The 27,381-nt window shown below is 25.4% G+C and overlaps 5 protein-coding genes across 5 annotated transcripts; 3 read left to right on the top strand and 2 right to left on the bottom strand.

Moving 5' to 3' along the window:
* Positions 1–645: 645 nt before the first annotated feature.
* Positions 646–1,950, top strand: PmUG01_08031100 (conserved protein, unknown function; the record flags this gene model as incomplete). The annotated part of the gene is made up of 1 exon (XM_029004472.1): positions 646–1,950. The coding sequence occupies one exon, from the start codon at positions 646–648 to the stop codon at positions 1,948–1,950; it is 1,305 nt and encodes a 434-aa protein (XP_028861157.1).
* A 1,111-nt stretch (positions 1,951–3,061) lies between these two features.
* Positions 3,062–4,066, bottom strand: PmUG01_08031000 (FAD synthetase, putative; the record flags this gene model as incomplete). Its single annotated transcript, XM_029004471.1, has 1 exon — positions 3,062–4,066. The coding sequence occupies one exon, from the start codon at positions 4,064–4,066 to the stop codon at positions 3,062–3,064; it is 1,005 nt and encodes a 334-aa protein (XP_028861156.1).
* A 4,090-nt stretch (positions 4,067–8,156) lies between these two features.
* On the top strand, positions 8,157–15,782 carry PmUG01_08030900 (conserved Plasmodium protein, unknown function; the record flags this gene model as incomplete). Its single annotated transcript, XM_029004470.1, has 1 exon — positions 8,157–15,782. One exon carries the CDS (start codon positions 8,157–8,159, stop codon positions 15,780–15,782), a length of 7,626 nt encoding a protein of 2,541 aa, XP_028861155.1.
* A 1,171-nt stretch (positions 15,783–16,953) lies between these two features.
* PmUG01_08030800 (conserved Plasmodium protein, unknown function) lies at positions 16,954–21,540 on the top strand (the record flags this gene model as incomplete). Its single annotated transcript, XM_029004469.1, has 11 exons — positions 16,954–17,006; positions 17,139–17,192; positions 17,341–17,559; positions 17,769–17,819; positions 17,938–18,299; positions 18,576–19,458; positions 19,688–20,081; positions 20,246–20,321; positions 20,455–20,710; positions 21,019–21,076; positions 21,493–21,540. The coding sequence occupies 11 exons, from the start codon at positions 16,954–16,956 to the stop codon at positions 21,538–21,540; spliced, it is 2,454 nt and encodes an 817-aa protein (XP_028861154.1).
* Positions 21,541–22,119: 579 nt separating this feature from the next.
* PmUG01_08030700 (prohibitin, putative) lies at positions 22,120–22,971 on the bottom strand (the record flags this gene model as incomplete). Its single annotated transcript, XM_029004468.1, has 1 exon — positions 22,120–22,971. The coding sequence occupies one exon, from the start codon at positions 22,969–22,971 to the stop codon at positions 22,120–22,122; it is 852 nt and encodes a 283-aa protein (XP_028861153.1).
* Between the last annotated feature and the right edge of the window lie 4,410 nt (positions 22,972–27,381).

The raw sequence follows: 27,381 nt of genomic DNA, 5'->3' as shown, positions 1-27,381 counted from the left end.
ACAAGAACTAAGGTTAACTTTTTTTATGTTTTCTTTTTTCCCCTTTTTAAGAATAAAATGAAATGCCTATTTGCAATTTCAAAATTTAAAGGATGAACTTGGAATATATGACTCAATACGATCAATTTTCATTAATTTAAAGAATATTAAAAATATGATAAAATCAAAAATCAAAAAGAAAAAAATGGTGAACGGGATAACCTATTTCAAAGTGTCATATTACAAATGCGAAAAAAAAAAAATAAAAAAGCAAAACAGGCAGTATTCATAAAATTTTAACAAATCGCCTTTAATTCGTAATTATTTTTCTAATTTAAAAACATTTTTATCGTAATTATGTGAAAATATTTTATTTTCAAAGATAAGCAAAAAAATACTTTTCATTTTTAAGAAAAGCTTAATTGATAAGTAAAAATGCATATCCCTTTTCCTAATTTTCAGTTGTTAATTTTTTTAAAAAAAGGGAGAAATTTTTTCCTTCAGTAAAAAATTGCACAGTGAAAGGATTATTTAAATTTCCCTGTTGCTACGCTTATACATATTTTATTATATTTATTTTTTCACATTTCTTTTATTTTTTCACACGTTTTTTATTTTTTACATTTTTTTCTATTTTTTACATTTTGCGCCTCCCCCTTTTGCAAAATGGCCGAAAGGAAAGTCCTAAATAAATACATACCACCGGATTTTGATCCGGACAAATTAATGGAAAGTAAAAAATTGATGAAAAAAATAGAGAAGAGGAATAACAGGAACAACAAGTATAATAAAAATAAGAAGAAATTCTTAAATATAAGAATGATGTACCCATTCACTTTAAAATGTAATAAATGTAAAAGCTTTACGTATGTTGGTACAAAATTTAATTCAAGAGTTGAAAAATTAAAAGATGAAAGTTATTTAAATATTCCTATATGGAAATTTTATGGAAAATGCAATGAATGTAAAAATGAAATCATTTTTAAAACAGATCCTAAGAATGGAGACTATGTATTAATAGCAGGAGGTATACGAACATATGATGCTCATAAAGAGCAGGAAATAGCTGATGATTATTATAGAACAAATAATAATGTTACACACGATAAGATGAAAAACACGGAAAAAGAATCATACAATGCCATGTTAGAATTAAAAACCAATGAACAATTAGAAGAATTACAAAATATTAATAAAAGGAACATAGATAAATTTAGCAGCATAAATAAAGCATTAGATAAATTATATGAAAAAAGTGAAATCCAAAATAGCGAAAATAATTATTATATGAATTACTTAGATCCTGAAGATGAAAAGGCGTTTTTTAATATGCTTAGCAAAACTAGGTCATCCGCAGAGCAAAATGCGGAAGGGACGAAGATAAATCAAGTAAACGCGTACAACACACCTAATGTAAAGGATGATAATATTATTATAGAGGAAGAGGAGTTGGCAGAAGAGGAGGATGTGGAAGGGGGAAAGGAAGAGGAAGAGGAAGAGAAAGAGAAAGAGAAAGAGAAAGAGGTAAAGAATGACTTAGAGAAAGATAAAGATAACGCGAAGGAGAAAGCGAAAGGGAATGAAGTAGAAGAAAAAGGCGGAAAAAGGTTTACGGAAAACACTTTTAAAGACAGTTTATTCAGTAAAAAGAAAGATTTTGTAAAAAGTTTAAAGCAAAGCGGAGGAAATGGAGAAGGAATAAAAACAAATATTAATTTAAAACCTCTTGAAAATGTGAAATCAAATCGAGAAGGTAAAATAAATAATGACGATGTTATAGAAATGGATAATAATAATCTCAAGCGTAACAACAACAACCAAAATAATAACGTATCAGATATAAATAGTAGACACGTTTTAAAAATGAAGAATTTAGAAACAAATTACAATTTCATCATTAAAAAAAAGGAGGATCTGTCTAGTATTTTTAATGAATACAATTCAGACAGTTTTGATTCTCCAGAAAGTTAAGTTTTAAAAAAGTAAAATGATTTTTTTTTTTTTTTTTTTGTGTTTACCATATAGGCATACTTTATTATGAACCTAATTTAGTTTTGTTTTATTATTTTTCCATTTGTTAGTTCCTTGGTAAAATTATAATATATTTGTGTATATTACATATATGTTTTTGTCTTTTATTTTTGGTAAAAATGAAATTAATTGTTGCAATGTGCACTAATATATGTGTGATGGTACATATATATATATGTACGGGCTACCTGCACAGGCCAGGTGCTCCTACCTTGTTTCATACCCATAATTCCTTATAAATATACAAATATTTTAATTTTTTAAATGAAATATAATGAATCAGTTTGTGGGCATTAACTTTGATGATCTTTTCATGTGTCAAGTTGTATACTTGCAAAAAACAAAAAAAACAAAAATTATTTACCAATAAACTTTTATTTTCAAATTTATTTTTTAACAGACAATTTAAATATAACAATAGAAAATATCTGAATATTTTTGAAAGACAAAAAAATAAAATAAAATAAAATAAAATAAAAAAACTAAAGCAGAGAATAAGGGCATGAAAACAAAAAAGTTTTAAAAATAATAATTCTATTTAAAAAAGCAGAAAACACTCTACTATGTTACCTATTACTTTTGATTAATCATAAGGCTGAGAATGAATAATTAGAAAATGTTTTAATTCTACATATATCTAGTTAACTGAACTAATTTATGGGAAAACATTAAATATGCGTAATATGTCCTACATGTGTAGGATGAAGATACTTATAAATTTGTATTTGTAATCTTCCATAATGAAATATGCGTGCATATTATATATATATATATATATATATATTTATTTATTTATTTATTGCGAAACGGGTACTTCTCTATTTTTACAGCTAGCCACTTTTTTTTTTTTTTTCTTGAAAGGACTTGTTGCTCCTCCTGAATGGTTAAATAACCTTGTTAGGCAAGGTTTTTGACGATCAAATTGTGCTACATAATCAGTAATTGAAAGAAAAAATAAAATAAGTATATATTCACATATGAACACTCATGTATGTATTATAACAAGCCAGAATAAAATAAAATAATAATACGTCATGCATTAACCACCATGTTAAGAATCTCTCACTTTCTTTTCTTCATTCAATACTCGATTATGCCTTTCATAGCCCCAATTTTTCAAGAAATATGCAGGCAAATAACAATCATTACATTTTAAAAACTCATTTTTTATTGTGTCATTCAATGAACCAATTGACGAATAACCATGATCATATAATATACAATAATCAAATTTAAAATATAATATAAATGTCCAAATAGCTCCATATGTCCAATAAAAAATAGGATTTAAATATAAATATGGTGGAAATTCTCGTGAACTGATATTTAAAATTTGTAATTTTTCACTATATGTATCATTGTATCTTGTACCATTAATAAATGTAATTATAGGGAAAAATGGACAAGAATCGTTTGGACTAACTTTCATTTGATCTGTCATTACAATTTGATACTGTTTTTGATAATTTTCAACAAAATTAGTTATACTACTTCTCCAAGTACCTTTAATTACACTTATATTAAAATCATACATGTATACACATTCATTCAGGAAATGATATACTTCAGGAAATTCGCTTATATCGTCCTTGAAATAAATTAGTTTAGGTTTTTTCCTTTCCCCTTTTACATCGTACAGATATCTTGCATAAGCACATCTAAACAAATGTAAAACAACAACAGCATCTTTTCCTCCATTAAAAGATAAAAAAACATTTTCTTTGCAAAGACGTAAACTATCATAAATATGATATATTGCAGTCATAATATCTTCAGATAATTCCATTATTTTTTTTTTTAATGTCACTTCGTCTTTGTAATAATTTATTACGTCATAATTATACATGCTAGGTTTTATAATATCTCGGCTTTTTATCACTTGTGCATTTTTATTTTCACCATAAAATAATACATCACAATTACTTAATTCTTTATTATTGCAATCTTTTAATATTTTTATTTCTCTATTATATTCATTATGTAATTTTTCAATTTGTTCGTACAACATCAACGAATTTGAGTAGTCATTCCATTCCTCCTTGTCTTCAGCATTCATTATTCAAAATTTTTGCATAAATTGAACACTTTTTTTTTTATATTGATTATAACGTACTTTTTATTGCATATTTTTAATATTTTTATAGCAGAACTGTAGAAAAGCATAGTATTTATTCGTTATATTGGTATATATGTACATATATATACGTTCATACATATGTATATGTATATATTATGTATGTATATATAAAATTATATAACTTAATGTAGAAGTAATATTATATATATACATAAATTAGAATAATTAAAAAAAAAAAAAAATTAAATCAAAGAACATAAAACATAAAGGAATTTTTTTTTTTTTTTTTTTCTTTATAAAAAGAAAAGAAAAAACACACATTTAAAAAAATATATATAAGATATAGTTTGCATTGAGTGAGAAACAAATAAAATTTCATACTCTTGTAAATTTTTCTAAAAATTTCATCGATTTTTCTACTGTTTATTCAAAATACGATAAACAAAAAAAAAAAAAAAAAAAAAAAAAAACGTAGAAAGAAAAAAAAATATGAAAGTTTGATAATTTTTTTTTTTTTTTTTTCTCCTTTGTAGTTTTAATACACTACACCAACAATATGACCTTATATAAAGGAATCTAATTTTTAAGAGAATGTAGAAAAATGAGTACACTTGTACAAAACAATGATCATAATATCACATGAACAGTAGTAAAATATTATATCTCATTGCTGTTCCATTATTATTATTAACATAGTGAATTTTCTTTTTTTTTTTTTCACTTTTTTAAAAAATGAGATACCCTTCCTTATTAGAAGGATTTCCTCTTATGGGTCTCTACAAAATTGTGTAAATTGAGTTAGGGATATTTATTTTTTTACTGTTTTTTTTTAATTTTAACTTTGTATTATAAAACGAAGATATGCAGTTGGCTTTATATAATGGTAAGTGATTGAAGCCAACTAGGATATGAAGTTAAAATTTTTTTTTAATTTTATATATATATATATATATATACATATGTATATGTATACATGATATATTTCCATCACAAATGAGACAATATAATGTTCCCTAAACAATCAAATTATAATTTCCAATTTTCCGAACTATGAATTGTCAAACATAAAATAAATTAAAAATTAGCACAGCAACAATTATTTGTATGCTTTATTACAGCATTACAAATGGTACCATATTTGGTAGAAAATATTTTAAAAATAAAAAAAAAATACGAGAGTGCCTGATTCATCCATAAAAGAGAAATCCCAATAAGATAAATATGAAAAATTGTCGACAAATTAATATATATATATATATATATATATATATATATATATGTATTTATATGTATCTATTTTTATTTTTTTTCCAAAATTGAGCATATTTATATCATTCTTTTAATTTTTTACCCCTACTGACTGATAAAAAATGAAAACAAAATTTTCATATTTTTAAGATATTCTCAGAAAAAAATATACATGTATTATTATGCGGGTATATTTCACGGAAAAAAATATAACAGTTGAGCTTTAACTATTACTTAGTGCATATAAAAGGTGATCAAATTTTTTAAAGTCAAATATATATATACATATATATGATAACCTATTTTTACCATTATATATATATAAAATATATATCTGTTGTTAAACATAAAAAAAAAAAAAAAAAAAATGAAAAATGAAAATGAAAATGAAAATATGCTTACGCGCTATTTATTCTTAACTTCACTACAAAAAAATAACAGCCAGTTGGTGACAAATTTTATCTAGTAAAAGTTAGAGTTATTTTAAAATTAATTAATAGATCCTGAATGTTTTTTTTTTTTTTTTTTTTTTTTGTTCTCGTTTATGTACCACAATCACAAAAATTATGTTTGCAGTATCATAATTTTGTATTATATTTTAAATTAAAATTCTATTAATATTGACGTATATACGTATATGTATATATATGTAAATATGTTATCGTTATTACGTATAGCGTTATTATTTTTTACTTATTTGGCTTATAAACAATTATTCGTGTTAATAGGGTAGCACTTCTTTAAATAAGAGCAGATCAAAAAAAAAAAAAAATTATTAGTATAAACAAATATATATGTATATGTATGCATATATGTATAACACTCTAAAATAGTGTGACATTCCTTCCCCCTTTCCTTTTTGCTGAATTCTGAAAAGTTTTTTTGAAAAAAAAAAATTGTAGAATTTTTCTGACCATTACAACAGTAGTTTCCTATATGCTGTTAAGAACATACTTCCTAATTTTTCATTGAACATTTACGCTTCAAACATTTTTTTTTAATGTTTACGTTATATTTTTATTTCTTTTATATATGCTTATATGTATGTGTACATATATATACTTACACATTCTTCTGGCCAAAGTATATAAATAAACAGAAACACATATGTTGAAGCAATGAGGAAAGGAAAAAAAGGAAATGTAATGAGGTATATTTATGTTTTCCTTTACACACTCGATAAGATAAAAATATGGACGCAACAAAAAATAAATAAAATGTGATATAATAAAATGAAATATAATAAAATAAAATATAATAAAATATAACAAAATAACATATAACAAAATAACATATAACAAAATAACATATAACAAAATAACATATAACAAAATAACATATAACAAAATAACATATAACAAAGTATAATAAACAAAGTATAATATAACAAAGTATAATATAACAAAATAAATACTCGATTATTTGCACTTTGGTGCATTTTTAATATTTTCTTTTTTTAAAATATGCTAATCTTTTTTTGATATTGTTAATATACAATTGAAAATATATGTAATTTTTTATTTTTTTCACCTATCAAATTGTTCTTTTATACATCCCATAAAAAAAAAAAAAAAAGGAAAAACAAATTAAATGAAAATGCTCTGTTTAAAAGGAAATTATTTTCATTGTAGATATATTTTTTTGTTCTTTTCCTGTGTATTTTTTTGTTCTTTTCCTGTGTATTTTTTTTTTTCTTTCCATGTTTTTTTTTTTTTTTTTTTTTAATAACACTTTCCTGTTACATTGTTTTTTTCTGTTAAAAACATTTTATAGTAATATTCTTAACAGGTTTAAAGAGTTTTTATATGTAAATGTACTTGTAAGACAAAAATTTTCGTATCACATTTGTTTCTTTGTCAATAATATATATATATATGTATATGTTAGGAAAATTTTTATTTTGATATTCTCCGTATCGTGAATTTTTTAATCTTATCCCCATATATTGTAATTATATATATAGATATATACATATATATTTTTTTTTTTTTTTCTCACCCCCCCCCCAACTTCTCTACTTTTGATTTTCCCCTTTTTAAACTTATCGTTATTTTATCAAAATTGAAAATCTGCAAGAAATCATATTACGAAATTATTTTTGCCCAAGTATCTTCTCAGTAGTTGTATACTTTTTTAGACAATGCAAATTCGTACATAATTTTTTTTTTCTTTTTTTTTTTTTTTAAAGAATAGTTGTTAACAAATAACGTTAGAAGGATCTTTTAAAAATATAATAAAGAAAAATAAAATATTGAAACTTCAAATTGTAATGTTAAAATGTCTGTATAGCTTCCTATTTTTTTTTTTTTTTTTGAATAACTTCAAGGTTACGACGATTTATCTTTCGTTAGCCAGTTACCCGCGTGATTAACTTTTCGTTCATTTTTTGTTTATTTTTCGTTCATTTTTTGTTCATTTTTCGATCATTTTTGTTCATTTTTCGATCATTTTTGTTCATTTTTCGATCATTTTTGTTCATTTTTCAATCATTTTTGTTCATTTTTCAATCATTTTTGTTCATTTTATTTCCGTAATTGCTTCCCTTGGTATGCATATGTATAGAAAAAAAAGGAATTAGACTTGTTTCAAACCAAATGAGTGTAATTTAGTAATAATACCATAAAAAATAAAAGGGGAAAGAATAAAACAACATCTTAGGAGGTGAGTAATCCAAATTGATGCATTTTTAAGAAAAAGAAAAATAAATATATAAATATATAAAAAAACAAGTAGATTAAAAAATAAATAAACAAATAAACAAACAGACAAATAAACAAATAAACAAACAGATAAATAAACAAATAAGTAAATATTAGAAATAATGTTTTTAACTTCAAATAAGGAAGACACAACAAACGAAGGCATTCCAAATGACACCACAAGTTACCATTTTTCAGAAAAAGAAAATAATGCACTTATGGATACAATGAATAGAGATACGAAAGGAGTACTAAGTAATTTTTTATTTAAGGATAGTAACACTAGTGAAAAAGAGACGCAATTAAAAAAATTAAACAAATATTTTACAAAATTTTCATCAAATGAACAAGATATGAAAGAAGAAAAGATTAAAGAGCAATATAATATAAGCACTTTAGACGAATTAGACGAAAAAACAAGTGAGTATTCAAAAAATTATCTAAACTCTTTTAGTGAAAATGAATCAAAATTCGTACATGAAAATTGTAACTCTAATGACGTACCTGAAAAAACATTTATAGATTATTTAGATTTAGATTTAAATTTAGGAAATAAAGAAAATATATTTCAAAATAATAAAACCGAGAATTATATGACAGAATTTAATAACGCTATGTTTCTTTCGAATAATGATGAAGATGTTAAAAAACATGAATATTATATGAACAATTATAAGAGCGATAATTTGTTTAGCAATTCAAATAATATCTATTCAAAAAATTCTAATCACTTATCCAACCAGTTAAACAACACCGAATTTAGAATAGAAAATGAATATGTTAGTGATAATATAAAAGTTAAAGAAAATAATAATAATGATAATAAAAATAATGTTCTATTTGAAGAAGAGGAAAATGTACATGTTGAAATCGGTCATTGTAGTACTGATCATGTTTCAAATAAGGGGGAACAAATTTTGGCTGAAAATTGTAAGGATAAAAATAGCCAAACGGGGGAAAGTGAGAAAAATTACGAACAGATCATTCTTAAAAATGAAAAGGAAGAAAAATATGAAAAGGAGGACAAATATGAAAAGGAGGACAAGTATGAAAAGGAAGACAAATATGAAAAGGAGGACAAATATGAAAAGGAGGACAAATATGAAAAGGAGGGTAAATATAAAAAAGAAGGAAAATATGAAAAAGAAGGAAAATATAAAGAGGAAAAGTTCAACGAAAATGAGGAATTAAGAAAAAATAATAAAACAAGTAAACCAATATTAAGTAATAAATCATTAGAAGAACTAAACTATAGTAACAAAAAGAGTCATTATTCATCTGTTTTTAACGAAACAGAAAATTTGATAAACATTTCTTTTATATCAGATGTAACAAAGAAAAGAGTATATTCCGAACTTAGCTATAATTTGAGTAATAAAGATAATAATTTTGAACCAAGTGTAATAAAAACAGACATGCTCAATTTTGAAACGAATAAGGAAGAATATAATAATAGTGATAACAGTGCTATTCATGATAATAGTGGTAATAATGATAATAATGATAATGATAATGATAATGATGATGATGATGATGATGATGATGAAGATCATATGAGCATAATGAATAGATTTGATAGTAAGCGGAATACATATAATACAGAAAATATATTTGGCGCGTCAGGTTTAGAGATAAAAAGTAGTAACTCAGAATTTGTAAGTAGTAGTAGAAATAACTCTGATGAAATAAATGAAATAGACGAAATAGACGAAATATTTAAAAAGTACAAAATTGAAGTGTCTCACTTATCAAAATATTTTGATATCAATAAGAACGAAAAAAGAGAACAAAAGTTAGAAGGAGCATCAGGTATAGAAGAGAATGGAATTAAGGACGATCAACATAATAGCCACAGTAACAGAAGCAGTGATAGTAGCAACCAAAGTAGTGGAGGCACTATCAGAAATCGTAGCAGCAAAAGCAACCTCAACTGTAGCAGAGACAGAAATACAGAAAGAGACAAACGTAGTAACTGTAATACCCTCTTTGGGGGTGATGAGATGAACAAGGAACAAAAATACCAACATTCGAACAACTCAAGTGAGAATTTACTTACCCAAAATAAGGCAGAAAAAAAAGAAAAAGTAAGCAGTTTAACCCTTAACTGCTTGGACAACTTTAAAGAAGAACCATTAAAAAAAATTGCCTCAGAAAACTTTTCATTCGAAGAAGAATCGTTAAATATGGAAATAAATGAAACAAATTATATCACAGAAGATGTTTTAACAGATATACTAAATGTGAAAGAAGAAAAAATAACATTCGAAATTTTTAAAAATTGTTTTTCAGATTTAAATTATGATATAAAATTGTCCAGCATTCAGTTATTATACGACTGCATTCATGAATATTCTGCTAATGATAAGATGAAACCAAGTGGCATAACCGACATTGGCCATTTTGAAAAGGTACATATGACCACAGGTAACAAAAATAGTAGAAGTCGTAGAAGTAGCGGAAGAATTGGAGACATCCGTGAGGACGAAGAGAAGAAATACATAACTGTTAGTGATATAAGATCCTATATTATTGAAAGGAATGCTAAAAATAATAACTACTACAACGAAATTATCAAAATGATTGTTCATTTTAATAATATATTGTTATTAATGTTGAACAACAATGAAACCGAAGTGAAAGACAAAATATTATTTGAACTGCTTTCCTTAAAATTTGCATCAATTTTTAATGATATACTTCAACTACATGACAATTTTGACAATTTGATAAAACATTTAAACGAAATTATCAAACTAATATTATCAGATGATTCGAAGAACCAAAATTTAAAAAATATCATATCTAATTATTTAAACGACCACAAAATATTAATTCATAAAAATGATATACTATCACAGATGAGTTCTAGGTTAAGTGGGGAAACGAACACCTCCAGTTTTGCAGATAACGCGGAGGAAAGAGGAGAAGTGGAGGAGCTTGCGGTAGAAACAGTCAATGGAGGAGCAGCTATCAAAGGAACAGCAATCGAAGGGATGAAAAAAGTCAAACAGAGAAACAAACTTCAGAAGGAAAAACACAAGAACAACGCGACGGTAGAATATAATAGCAGCACAAACGGTAAAAAACATACTATTGGCACTGCTACTGCTGCTACTGCTGCTACTGTTGCTACTACGACCATTAATAATAGTAGTTGTAGTAGTAGTAATCATAATGTGGGCATCAAGAAGGGAAAGACAAGCTTCATGACTAGTGCCGAAGAGAACAGCAAAAAATCAATGAAGAATTTAAATGATACAGAAAATAATACACGAAATTTAACAAAAGACATTATCATGAATGAAATAAACCATACAATTGAATTTTGTCCAAATAATGATTTGAAGTATGATCCTAAATGCGCTAAAAAGAAAAAGATAAAAACTGATACACACTTTTTGAAAGATGTTGTCTCCGATGATATGGGTAGCAGCAACTACAGTAGTAGTGTTAAGGACAAGGATGATAAACAATCTGATGATGAAAAAGAAGAAAAAAATGTAGATGAAGAATACGAACTACAAGGACGACCATCACAAGGCTTTAATGCAAAGAGAAACAATCTACATCGAAACATCAAGTTAAATGGATCCATAAGTACAAACGTAGATCAAATGAACAAGTTAAAAGAAAAGTCAGAATTAACCCAAGATGAAAGTTCACAGGAGGAAAACAAAAAGGAGGCGAATGATAATGAAAAAAATAAAAAAGTAAAGAAGGCTAAAAAAATTACAAAGTTCGAAAAATTCGAATCCTGTAATAATAAAAAGAGCGAAAGTAACTCTAATAGTATGCTAGAGAATAAGAAAAAAATAGAGTTAACTAAAAATATGAAAAATAAAAACATTACAGAAAACATAAAAAATAATGAACACAAAACGGGAATAGAAATCCAAAAATTGGTAACAAGCAGGAAAACTGAAAAGGTTATTAAAAATATTGATGATAAGAAAAACATCGAACATAAATTCACTAAAAATTCTGAAGAGAATAAATATAAAAAGAAAGTATTCGCTCCAGGTTATTATGTAGGTAGCAAAATACATGGGCATGATCATATTAGTACTAAGAAAAATAGAGAATTTTCAACAGGAAATATTAATTATTTGAAATATAGTACTAATGTTAACATGCAACACGATAATAATTATATGAAGAGGTTTAGTTCAATAAACAACGTTACAGCTGCCGTCCTGAACAAGCCAGGTTTATATGTAAAGCAGCCAAGCAAACACAGCATTCAGAATCCTTTATTTGCCAAAAAGGGGTACATGTTATTGCCGAATCTGAGCAATATGAAAAACAGTAATATATATAATAACATATGTAGTAGTAATAATAATAATAATATATATAACTATAACAGTATTAATTATCCATCTAACTTTGGCATGTACCAAAGCAAAAGTTATGAAAACACACCCTTAACCATTTTGTCTAATATTAGCGAAAATTATAAAGTGACGAATAATAATTATCAAAATAAAAATGCTAAGAAGAATACTCATAACCTTTACTGCGCGAAAGAAGTAAATTCAAATAATTATCTATGGAGTGACGAAATGAGTAAAAAGGTAGGTACCGCAAAAGAGCATTCTGGTGGTATTTACAATTACAGTACTAATATTAATGTTCTCAATCCTAGTCAACTTGACCTTAATAAATATGACTCTTCTTTTATACACCCTAACTCGGGAATTATGAGAATAAATTCTACAAGTGAACAAAAAAATAACAATGATTATTTAACTTCAAAAAATTTAAATCAATGTACCGACGAAATGTTAAGGGAAGACATAAAAAATAAAATGGTAGATCCAAATGCACGACAGCTGGAAAATCGCGGTGATGCAAATTTGGTAGGAAAATTGAAAACCAGTATGCAAGAAAAAAACGAAAATAGAGAAAATAGCGAAAATAGAGAAAATAGCGAAAATAGAGAAAATAACGAAAATAGAGAAAATAACGAAAATAGAGAAAACAGTGAAAATAGCGAAAATAGCGAAAATAGCGAAAAAAACAAAAAAAAACAAATAAAACAAATAAACGAAAAAAACGAAATAAACATGTCTAACGGTGCCACTTCTAACAAAAACTATGGAAACGATTTTTGTGAAAAAAAAAAAAAAAAAAACGACGTAAATGATAGCAAAAGCAATATGGGCACAACCAATAGGAGAAAAATGAGTAATGAGAAGAGTAAGATGAAAAGCATATCAAATTTAAGTCATATTAGAAAACAAACTCCTTTTGATGACAAGCGATACAGCAGTTGTTACAATAGGATGGTAAATGCTAATGTGTATACCGGTTTTAAGAGAAATCTCAATAATTCAAATGATAAAAATACCATATTTTTGCATTCAAAAGGATCTAAATTTACTAATAGGTATTCTAACCCTACAAATAATGTGAACTTACTAAAAATGGCAAATGAAGGTGGAGTTAGCAACGGTTTGAATTCTAAATCTAGTACGTTTGAAAGCAACTTTACAAAATTGACCAAAAATTATGTAAATTTATCAAAAGGAAATAAGAACACTCATGGGAACGAGGAAAATATGAAGGGGAATGAGGGAAATACAAAAGTAAGAGTAACAAAATCTGTGTACAACCGTTTCACTGAAATAGTTACTAGCAAAATAAGAAATTTCACGCTATTGAATAGCAAATCTGTTAGATCTAGTGTGGATAATGAAGGAGTCTCCCTATCAAATGATACTACTAATGAAAAAGAGAAAAATATAGGCAGCTGTAAGGGAGAAAGTAATATCTCAGGTACTGGAAGAAGCAACGAAAAGAATAACAGTGACAATTGTAATGGAGTTGGCAAGGTCAAAAACAAACGCAAAAATCATATTAGTAACGAAAAAAAAGGTAGTAACCTTATGCATTTTATGGGGCAGTTGAACATTTTTCAAAATAAGTGCACTTCTGCCAATTATAGCGTAGCTGAAGGGGAGCAAAGCGAAAATACAAATGATTACGAGGAGAGTGAAGAAACAGATCATTTTAATAAAGTCAATGGAAATAAAATAAAAGGAGCTAGTGATTCGTATGGGAAAAATGCAAATAAAAAGAATTACATCAAATTATCAAGTAACAAAAATGCAGAAAATTATATGGGAGACAGAAATGAAAGCAAATTAACTAAAGTGAGTAACTATCTTTGTAGTATAAAAAATTCAGATAATATAAATAGAATTAAAAGAATATATAGTGGGAAAAGTGCAATAAGAAGTGTTACAAATAAAAGAGTACAAGATATGAAAAATGGAGACAATATAACTAATCACCGAAATAGCAATGTGCAAGTTTTAAGTAGTCACATGGATGCTATGAAAAATGTAAATAAAATAATGAATAGCAACAATGAAAATTTCACGAAAAATTACAACGAAATGTCTCGTAACCTGATAATAAATAATGATATTAATAATGATGATATTAATAATGATGATATTAATAATGATGATAATAATAATAATGATAATAATAATGATGATAATAATAATGATGATAATAATAATGATGATAATAATAATGATGATAACTATAACAACAACAACAGTACGTTGCATGCATATAATATGAATGTCGAGAATTTGGATACTAATTATAGGAAAAATTACGACACAGTAATGGTAAACAGAAGTTGTCAAGGCATGGTAAACATGAAAAAGACGAATTCACATTTTGTAAAGTATAATAAATGTAATGGTGAATTTTTTTTCCCTTTTCAAAAAAGAAATAGTACCTTACATAATCCTTTATCAGTTACAAGATTTTTTGATAATAAGAACAAAATAGCAAATATAAAAACAAAAGAAGAGGAATGGTATATGCATGATATGAATTCAAAGCAAATGTCTTATTCGAGTGAAAATAAGAAGCTTTTTATAACTGCAGAAAAGGATGATCCATTGAACAACAATAGAGGAAACAACAACATCTATATGAGTAACAGTATTAGAAGTAATAACATAGAACAATATAATATTGACAAAAGAAATTGTTTAAACACTTCTATCGAAACAAAGCAAGTTGAGAAGGAAAATAGAACTGTACATATGAACAATAATGCATTCATGAATAGACCTGCTTTCACTTATTCAAATGATTACCCCCTTTTTAAAAATAAGTTAACATCTTTACACACGAAAAACATTCCAACAAGTACCTTCAACTATAACATCACACCAGATAAGGTGGGTACTAGCTGTGTTTTGAAAAGCGCTTCCTTACATGAAAATGGAATCACGAGATCGGCTTACCAAAATGTAGACAAAAATGTGTACCAAAATGGAGGGAAAAATGTGTACCAAACTGTAAGTCAAAACAGTATGAAACCATTGAACTACTCAAATGAGAAAAATTCCAGGAAAGACACAAGGTCCTTATACAAAAAGGAGGGAAACCTACTTATGTCTTCAGATACTTCAAATGTTGCAAATGCGTCTAACACTTCAATACCTTTGCGAAAGGATGCTACCTCTGATTATATCAAGAATATGTCGTCTGTTGATGAAAATAATTTATCCGTAGAGCAGATTATGAAAATACCTGGGGTGAAATTAGGCAAGAACTATGTTCAGGGTATTGATATATGCTCTGATTGGTTGAAATTTAATGACTATGATAAAAAGGTAATTGAACAATCTTTAAAAAACAGCCTTGAAAATAAAAATTACAAAAACTTTGTTAATTCTATGCAATTTAATAATACCTTCTATTCACACATAAAGTAAGACCAAAATGTCTACACACTCATATATAAAAGGCATTAGACTTCGAATTGGAATTTTAATGAGAATTCAAATTTGAGAGTAAAAAAAAAAAAAAAAAAGTATGAAGTAGCTGTTGTGTGTGGATGACGTTTTTCGCTACATACATGTATATATATATATGCATACGTAGCTCCTTTAAGGGCAAACTGGAATATGATATGATACTTTACAACGCAAATTAATGACTCTTTTTTATATTACTTAAAATTATGATTAACAGAATTAGGAATGTTTCTTTTTCTTTTTTTTTTTTTTTTTTCTGTGTGTGTTTATCGCGTAATATATTTTTTTTTAAGTTTTAAATTTTTGTTGCTTATGTAGTGTTTTTTCGGGTTTTTAGTTTTAGCGTGATTTCATCTTATTTCTTGATAATTTTAGCTTATTTTGTGATAATCATATTTTAGTCTTATCTTATTTTTACCCTAGTCATACCTAATTTTTATTTTATTTTACAATTTTTTTTTTTTTTTTTTCCCTGTCTTCAAACTAGGAGAAATTTTGTCAAATTGTTTGTAAATAAGCTTGTATATTTCGCTATCTCTTTTTCCATATATGTTCTTTCCCCTTCAAAATAAAAGATAATAATTTTGAAGCTTCTAATGAGGTATTTTCATTCGCATGTTAATGACTGTAAGTGGACTACCATTCATGGATTACCTTTCCGACTTTTTTTGTTTTTGTCGTACCGATACTTTATAATAAGAATTTACATACGTAATGTATAATACTATATGTAGATACCTTTCATTTTTTTTTTTCTCTTCTGTTTAAATATGTTATCGTATAAGTTCAGCTAATCATATAATGTGTATATAGCTAAACATTAATACCTTGCAAAAAGGAAAAAATTGTTAATAAGTATTATATATATATATATATATATATGTGCACGTAATGTAGAGGCAAAGAGTAGCTGATAAGGCGAAAAATAATTACGTACAAAATATTAATTGTTTAGTAGCTTTTTCAAAATAATACGATAAACCGGCACAATTAAATTTATTATAAAAAAAAAAAATAATAATAATACGAATAATAATACATTTAATAATACCAGTATTTACACTATCTCTGTTGGCACTCTATAAAATTTTATATTTTGAAATATATTGCATAAAAAAAAAGATCAGAGATGGACCAAAAAATTGAATTATTAATAAGTATAATAAAGACATGGACAAACAGGTAATCACAATTTGGAGGTGAAAAAAAAATGTGTTATTATATGGATGTATAAACACGCGTGCATACACATATACATAAATACATGCATACACATATGCATATATACATAAATATGTGTTCAATACAACTCAGATATGCATACAAAATATACATCAAGGGAAAAGATGACGAAAAACAAGAAAACTAGTAAGAGCCACATATTATGCAATTTCTAAATCTTATGTAACACATAAAGGAAATAAAAAAAAGAACAAAAAAAAAAAAAAAAAAAAAAAGATTTGAAATTTCTTTTATTTTTTTTTTTTTTTTCCTTTCCTCCCTATAATACATGCAGTTATAACGTCATATTTTTTTACCAAAATGAAAATGAGTCTATATCGAAGTGTACGATAAGTGCATTTTTCACCATAACAGAAGTTAATTTAATAGACTTAAAAGACTTTAGTACACTTCCTAAAATTAATGAAAAATATTTTGTAACTTTTAAATTTGAAAATGAAAATTTGACAAGAACGTTAGATATGAATCTAAACTACGAAGCCTGGATTGATAAGTAATATAATATCATAAAACGACAGATGATATGTAATAGCAAAAAAGAAAATAAAAGAAATACAATACAATATTATATGGTACAATATAATACAATATAACATATTATACTATATACAAAAATATTATTTTAAAAAATCCAATGATAATTCATGCCATGGCTTACTACATCTAATGTGCATTCCCTTTCTTCCTTCATTTTAATGTTAGACTGATAAAGGACAAACAAAAATTGAGAGGAAACATAGATTTAACATCAGAGTAATTAAAATATATTTTTGCTAATAATCGTGGAAAAATATAGTAGGAGCTATTATTATATTTTTTATTATTTTTTTTTTTTTTTTTTTTTTTTTTTGCTATTATTACCCCTTTTCAGGTACATGAGAACTAGGTTTATTAAACCCGCTAGTGAAAGTAACATTGAAATAATTTTAAGCCAAATTAAAGAAGAAAGAGAAGAAGGCCGAAAAAAGGACGAGAACGAAAAATTATTAAAAGAAAGAAAGAAAAAATGTTTGAAAACGGAAAATGTGATACACAAAAAATCATTTTATGAAGATATATACGAGTTAGACCATACTAATTCTCAAGCAGATTTCAATACTCCAGATAGCAATGATAACGAATCGGAAATAAGAATTACAAAAAATGAAGAAAATGACAAATTAAATGAAGTGTTGTCTTTTTTGAAAAGTAACCTCTACTACTACTTCACAGACGTGGACATTAACAAAAAGGGTACACACCAATACAAAATGGAAAAATAAGAAAAAAAAAAAAAATACGAAAAATAAGAGAAATATTAAAAATATGAGAAATATTAAAAATATGACAAATATTAAAAATATGAGAAATAAGAAAAAAAAAGAAAGCGGAAAGAATAGAATATATTTTCGTGATGTTTTTTTTTCCTCCTTTTTCCCCTATATATATATGATGTCCCTTCCAAAAGAGCCTTTACAGCTAGACACATTACAGCTTTGTTTAATTCGTATGATTTTTTTTTTTTTTAAGGTAAACTAAAACATAACTACTACGTCGAAATACTAAAAATGGTGAACCACAAAATGTGTATTAGCCGTCGTTATTTAGAACAGATGAGACAAGATGAAGAAAAAGAAGACATCGATTTTGCAAACTCTTCTTACAGGTATTTTTTTTGTGAACAAGATGAGGTATCAAGCACAAGCACAGGGACAAACACAGATGACAGTACTAATGAAAAAGAATTATATTTACAAAATAGTGTTCAAAAAAATAAAACAAAAAATAAGAAAATAAATAGAAAAGATGATAAAAAGTATTTATCTAATTTATTTAATGTTAGTAATAAAGAGGTGGATCTTATTAAAGATATTAGTATATATAAAAATAATAATTTTAATGACTATAATATATTTTTTGAAGAGTCATATAAGGTACCGCTTAATTCTGAATATTTCCTTTTTAACAAAGACAATGAATATTATAAATTTATTTTTACTGATAATTATTATGATTTCTTACTATATATATCTTATGCTGATGAAGAAGAAAATGGATGTATATATTACAACAATTATATAAATAGCTTACCAAGATATTTATATGAATTAAAAAAAAACAGAGAACAATTTAGCATTATGAGTTTAGACAATTTACTTTTGTATAAGCAATTAATGTATGTTTGTTATGAAAATGAATTAAATTTTATGTATGATATTTTTTTTCAACAGTTCAAAAAATTTGATCTATCTGATAGTGGGTATATTCACCGAACGAATTTGAAAAAAATACTTGAACAAAATGATCACATTTTATCAAGACAAGAATATAAAATATTACTCCATATTTTTCATTACAACGATGATAACTATGTGTATTATAAGAACATTAAAGAAACTATCCTAAGATTAAGGTAAAATGATTCGTACTGCACTGCACACCTTGAAAAAACAGCATATTAAAAAAAGAAAAAAATGAAGGATTTGCATCCATTATAAGCATATTTTTTTAAAAAGTTTTCTTTTTTGTCATTCGCTAATTATCATTCGTCATTCTGCACTCGTCATTGCGGGTGGTTCATTATACATAACACAACGCCCCCGTGCAGCCTTCACATGTTCACGTTCATGTACATTCCATAGATTTGAAGCCATAAAAAACAGTATATTTGAAAGGGACAAGAAATTGCTGCAAAAGTATTTGTGCGAAGAATTAATAAAGAAGGGTTTAAAAAATAAAAAGAAGATGCATATATTTGATTGCAAGAGTGTTTTAGATTCTTGTGATAAATTATACCTAAATAAAAACACTATTCATATAATCCTGTCCTCCTTAAATTTCGATGAAAATTTAGAGCTAGATGTAGTTCTATTTCTAAAGGTTTCCATCACTATTATTATTAATAGTATAAAATTGGAAAATATGCAGATGATATACAATATAATAACAGACGAAAAAGAAAAGAAAGAGGAGTTTCAAAAAGAAGAATCGAATGGTCCCTCTAAAAGGAAAAAGACTAATAAAAAGAATGAAAAGGTGTAAAAAGGAAAAAGAAAAACCAAGCAAAAAATGAGAGTACGTTAAGCGCGGTTGATACCATATAGATAAATTAACGATAAGGCAAATATGAAAAGTAGCCATTCTCAGAACATAATTTTGCTTGAATATTTTCGTCTCTATCACCTTTACCCTTTTTGTAGACGAACATACCTGCCTTAGAATTAGTCGAACGTACATTAACAAAGTTGTTCAAGGTGTTAGATGAAAAAAATGAAGGTACATGGAAAAAAAAAAAAAATGAAATTCTCTATAACGGCATTTTTTAGATTGCAGTAAGTTAATGTGAATCTGCATATATATATATATATATAAATACATATATGTGTATATTTTCCTTTCCCCCATGTAGAACACTTAAAAATAATCGATTTCATTGAAACCCTGCTGGAGTCAAATCAGAAAAAGAAAATTATTGACATAAAAGAAATATGCAAATTAAGTAAAAATGAGTTACAAGGTTTTGTGGCGGAGATAGATACTGAATCAAAAAAAAAAAAAATTCTAAAAGAGCCACTAAATAATAGCAGTTTTGAGTTCTACAAAAACCAGAAAATTCATTATGCCTCTCATATACATAAATGGTGTTCCAAAACGTATCAAATAAGGTAAGCACTTGGAGTATAACTATTCTTCCATTTACCCTAATGCATAAAAACACTTTAAACGATAATACTAATCCGTCTTACATTATAATAACACACGATCTTACGTCATAATGAAGTATATATTCTTATATATAATAACTAAAAGGGCTTTTTTAAGACTTAAAATGAAAATTTATCTCTTGTTCACACTAACATCATAATAACTAAAAAATGATGAGCCCTTTTTAATCCAAAAAAAAAAAAAAAAAAAAAAAAAATGACAAGGTAACTAACTAGCCATATGTAAAAACAAAATTTTTTTTTTTCAGGTCATGCGAATATTATAGCTACTTTCTGAACTACCCTGATAGCTTAACGGAACTTGATGTAAGAAGAAAAAAAAAAAAAAAAAAAAAAAAATTGTGCATATATATAAATATACACACACGGAAGATATACTACACATGTATTAGAGATATTCCCCTTGCATTGAAGAAAATGTTATATCGTATGTACATTACAAAATAGGACATTTTAAAAGTGTAGTATTCATACTAGTGGAACACAGTAAAAGTGGAAAAATAGAACTACATCTTTGCAATATTCAGTTTAGCTTGTTCTAACCTCTACTTAAATTCATTACAAAAGTTCAATATGGTACACTCTTATGTATATCCGAAAAAAATTCACATTTCAATAAGGCATTATAATAATAGCATACTGAATTCTATATATACATATTGACTGATTGATCTATTTTTACGTATTTTTTCTTTTCTTATATATACACTTCAAATGAATAGGACGAGATGAATATACAGTTGATATTTTGTGAGGAAGAAAAGGAATAGTTCAGGGAAATGGTTGTAAAAAAATGAAAAAAAAATTGGGAATCTGCACAGCACAAAAAGTTAACTTAAAAAAATATTTTAAAAAAAAGTTAGTTGAAAAACTACAAATTAAAAATTAGTAGGTATATTTCATTGTGCTTAGTAATTAAAACAAAATTTATCAAAAGACGAATGGAATAGCAAAATTTAAGTACAAGTGCATAATATAGTACCACATTAAAATGATAGTTGTTATATAAACTGAAAGATGATAATACCTGCATTTTTGAAATGGCATATATAAGCAGAAAAAGTTACTCCTTAAATATATGAATGAACAAAAATTAATGCTTAAATATAATTAAGGGAAGAATGTTCCTAACTGGGAGCAGATGTGTACATGTGTGTATAGATGTTTATGTATGTATATGTGCATGTGTGTATGTGTGCATGTATGCACGCATGTGTATATGGATACACACTGAATGAAAGATAAACCAATATATATATATATATATATATATATATATATATATATATTTATATATATATACTTATACGCACGTAGGTGTATGTATTTTTTCCCCCCCCCCTGTGAATTCACTTGACAAAATTTATCAGTAGTGAATCTGCAGAAAGCATAACTTTATTTTGACATTTAGAAATGATATTCGAAACTTCTTTCGACAATTCAATTTTTTTTAATTCCATAAAAGCAGGGTTATCCTTAACAGCTAACCCTATGAGTTTCGCTACTTCAGCTTCTCCTTGCGCTTTAATAATTGTTGATTTTTTTTCTTGTTCCGCTTTTAAAACAACATATTTACTTCTTTCAGCTTCTTGTTGGGCTACCTGTTTAGCTTCTACAGCTTTTTCATACTCATTACTAAAACTCAAGTGTGTTATGGATGCATCATCCAGTAGAATATTAAAATCCTTAGCCCTTTGAACTAATTGTTCTCTCACAGATTTACTTACTACTTCTCTTTGAGTAATTAATTGAGAAGCATTGTACTGTGCTACCACACTTTTTAAAACTTCATTAATAATAGAAGGTAATACTTTTTCATCATATTCTTTTCCTAATGTTCTATAGATTTCCACTAATTTATCTTCATTAGGTCTAGATAATACACGACACGTTATATTAACCATCTGCAAATCTCTCGACCCTGTTAAGGACATTAACACCCTTGGTTTAGTTCTAACATCATAAATTATCGATCTTTCAAAATATGGAATTAAAAAGTGGGTACCTTCACCATATATTTTATTTGATAGTCCAAATAATCTATTATATTTTATCGCTCTTTTACCTGCTTCTACATTATATAAACTGTTGTTAAATAACCAACTACTAAATGAAGTTACTCCAAGTATTGCTCCAATACTTATTCCTATTCTTCCTATTTTTCTTAAATTATGTATATCAAAATTTTGTGAGTTATTCATTATATAGTTAATCTTCTGGTTTGCTTTTTCCACACGGAAAAAAGAAAAAAAAAAAAAAAAAATTATGTAAAAGGAATAATTATACAGTTTGGAAATACGTCCCTATATTTACTGTTATGCTAATTTTGGTCATGGTACACGCACGAAAGTGTTGTAAACATGGGTGTATCATAGGCCTTTATACGTTTAATTGCTTATACATAAGGAAATTTATGCATTTATATGCCTGTTTTCTTAGATGTTCATGCTTTTATATATACATGTATTTATATGTTTACGTATTTGTAGATATACACAATATTATGTTCACGAACTTCTATGTTTGTACTCGTATATGTTTACATATTTATATATATATTCATATATGTATATACTCATACGTATATGCTTAAATGTATACGCTTATAAAAGGGTAAAATTTTAAATGGCTATTATATACTGTTTTTCATAAGCATATATATTCATTATAAAAGTTTTAAAAATATAGTTCAGTTTATTACATATATAACAAATTTTACATAAACATAAATAAGTGGCACTGAAATATAGAACACAAAAATGGAAGAAATGAAAAAAAAAAAAAAAAAAAGCTCTTATACTTTTTATTAACAAACCAACTTAATAATAACTATAATCCTAAGTCACGACATCGTTAAAATATAATAAATGGAAAAAAGCTGCATGAACGAATAAATATGTGCTTTCACATACATACGTACGTACAATACATATATACATGTATTATATATATTATGTGCGTAATACATGTACAGTTTTGTTTTTTTTGAAGTTCACCAAAATTTTCTTTTTTTTTATGACTTGTTAATGTAAATTTATAATGCAATGCATTATATTAAGTAAAAAAAAAAAGAAAGATAATTAAACTGGGTCAAAATAAATGTATTTATTTTATATAGAAAAATAAAACAAGTAATAAAAAGGAACATGATAATGCATGATATATATATATATATATATGTATATGCACTGAAGTAATTTTTAAAAATTATACGAAGCGGCGAAATGCTTTTTTATTTATTGTGCTATATATTATATTTTTAAAATATTATGTGTTCAATAATATATATGTTCTTGTTAACTTAGGTAAAGAATGTTTAGCGTAAAGCGGAATAAGCAATTTTTTATATTTTATATTTTTTTATTTAAATGGTAATAATATACATTGTAGGATTACAAAGTTGCATTTTTGTAAATAACCCTTCTAACGTGTATGACGTTGTGTGTGTGTTCATGTTTATGATATGTTTATGTATACGTTTCTTTTTCTTTTTTTTTAAATCATCCTCGTATTATCTCTTACATTTAGGTAAATCTATGCATATGTGCATTTATGTTAAAATAACAAAAAATGGTGCATCAAAAACGTGTATAATGATATATTATTTTGAGGCAATAAATAGCTTTCTGCATTTATCACTTTTTGTACCATGATATAATAGTGTATATTTTCTTATTGTTATTCCTTTTTTTTTTTTTTTTTTTTTTTTTCATATTGCATTCTTATTTAAATATGAAACAACTAAAAGCAACTATGTAAATAGGTAAACAGAAATAATAGGCATTTATAAATTAATAAGTTATTAAGTTGTTTTATCTATATGCGTTTGTATCATTTTGAAATGTATTATTCTCACTTGAGAATAATACATATAGCCCTTTTATTTTTAATTTTTGTTATAAAGCTATGAATACGCTTATCTATAAATAAATTTATTTACACGAAGAAAAGTTATTTCCTTGTTTACATTTTGTATATTGTTAGCTTGTCGCCTTTGTTTCTTTTATGCAAACTACTTCATTCATTTTTGAGCATCCACGTACATCTGTGCAGGAGCTCATACATGTAATACTTATATATACATATATTTATATGTACACGTATACTTATATATGTCCTTACATGTATACATACTTATTTACATATATTTATACTTTTGTTTATGCTAATATATATATATATATGTGCTTATACTTACATATGTACATAAATACGTATAAAAGATATCATGCATATAAATATTTGTACACATACGTCGATATAAAGCCGGCATGTATATATTTAGCATATAAATTACAGAATTTATTATGTGAACGTCAGCTTTTTACATATAAATAGGAAAAAAATAAACAATATAATTTGTTTTGTTAATAATGTATGTATAAACAAGTACTATATATTTCCTTGCCTTTTTAGTATTTTTTTTTGGAAGAATATATAGAATTTTTTTATAATGTGTTTAATTTATTTAATTTTTCCCTACACCCCAATATTGCGAATGTTCAGCTATAATGTATGCAAACATGATTAATATGATATATATTATATATATACATTTCGCATAAGTGTGTACCTAAATATAACACATGTACATATGTATACATAAACAAAATAAGAGATACATAATGTTTTTATCAGAAGGTAAATTAAGACAGTTTTTTTCGTTAATGCAATGCTGAATTTGCTTGTTATTAAACTTATAGAGGAGAAAAAGACAAGAAACATAGGATAAAATTTTGATTGATTTCACAAGCATTTGCATAATTTTTTTGTGTACATATTTTATAGGAATTGCATCAATTGATTCGAGTGTTAAGCTGTTATTAATATTCATCATGTTGTACATATATTTGTTTTTATACGCTGATGTTTTAGATGTTTTATCATATATATATAATCTTAAATTTTAAACTTGGTTGTGACGCTGTCATTGCATATGTTTTTTTCTTATTGTATTTTTGCATTTACTTCGAACAGAGCAATTTTTGATTAATTTTTTTATTTGATGTGTCTGTTAATTTTATTAGGTATACACATAATGTACAGACTTGAATTTTGTTGATTCTTTTATATATGGGAGGCATATATACATATACCTTTTAATAACGTTCTATCTTACCCCTCTTAATGTTTGAACCTTATAATTGAAAATTTTAAAATATTCGATAATTTTTTTTTTTTTTTTTTTTTTTTGTTCGTTTGTTCTATTGTAAATTAGATTATTCTAATTTGTTCAAATGATTTTTCTAAATAAATGTTTAATACTCTTATAATTTTGTTTCTAAACTTTATAAAGTTTTCAAAGAAATGCTATCTACATATGTTATTTATGCATTCGTCTAATTCACTATAATATTATATTTGTATCTACATACACATGTATACATACATGTACGCATGTGATGTACGTTTAAATGCAGATGAGACTCACAGAAAATGTTCATACAATTTTATTAGTCTCTATAAGATATTATATTTGTATACTTTTATGATTATTACTATTATTTTGTGAACCTTTTTTTAAGTTTATGTCATATTTTTCTAAAAATGAAACTTTCATATCCATTTTTTATTTCATGTTTAAATATACATTTAATATATGTACATGTGTATTTGTTTGTATATTTAGGATGTTTACTTGAACACAAAAACATATTACACCGTTCTGTTATATTGCCTTTTTTTTTTTTTTTTTTATGGTATTCTGTATGTTATTGAAAAATTTTAAAAGAAAAGAAACAATTAGATGTTCCTGAATATGCATAATAAAAGAATATTCTTTGAATAAGCATTTTTTATATATCATTTTTTAAATGCGTAAAGGTATATATATGCATATATAAAAATATAAATTTGTATATTTATTTGTGTTTATAAATAAAAGGAAAAAAAAATATATATATTCCATTTAAAATATCTTACGCCCCCTTATTATTCCATATTTTTTTAAAATAAAAAATTAAAACGGAAAAAATTACATTTTATTAATTTATTTAAATATTTGAAAATGATAATTTTATATAAAAGAAGTTTTGTTTTTCCCATAAATTTCTTTTGGCGGAACAATTAAAATGATTATGTATAAAAAAATAATACTGTTTTAAATTTTGTTATATATTATATAATAGGTATATGCTACAGAGTTATATAATATTATTCTTATTGTGTTATGTAGTATATGCTGATACATTGATACATACGTTAATATATATATGCATAAATAAATAATATATATATATAATATATATATTTAAATGTACGTATACACAATATAGTATAACAGTACTTACAGTATAAGTACATTTAATTGCGCATATATAAATGTGGAATTTTAATTATGCAGCACAATATATTTTAAGAATTTTTGTAATTTTACTATTTAAGAAAATTATTAAGCCATATTAACAAATTCGTTATTCCTTTTTTACTCTTTTCACATCCATTCATACTCAATTTTACAGATAAATAATAATTTTGCATATATATAAATATATATATTATATATATGCTGTGTATATATGTCATTATTTATAATATATAACAAATGCCCTTAATATTTTTTTTTTGATATACCTATTTTAACTTGCACTTTATGAAAAAAAAAATATTTA

The sequence above is a fragment of the Plasmodium malariae genome (assembly GCF_900090045.1).
Source record: "Plasmodium malariae genome assembly, chromosome: 8".
In the NCBI taxonomy this organism is placed as follows: domain Eukaryota; phylum Apicomplexa; class Aconoidasida; order Haemosporida; family Plasmodiidae; genus Plasmodium; species Plasmodium malariae.
Note: the sequence above shows the minus strand (reverse complement) of the source record. Positions and strands in the feature narration are given on the sequence as shown.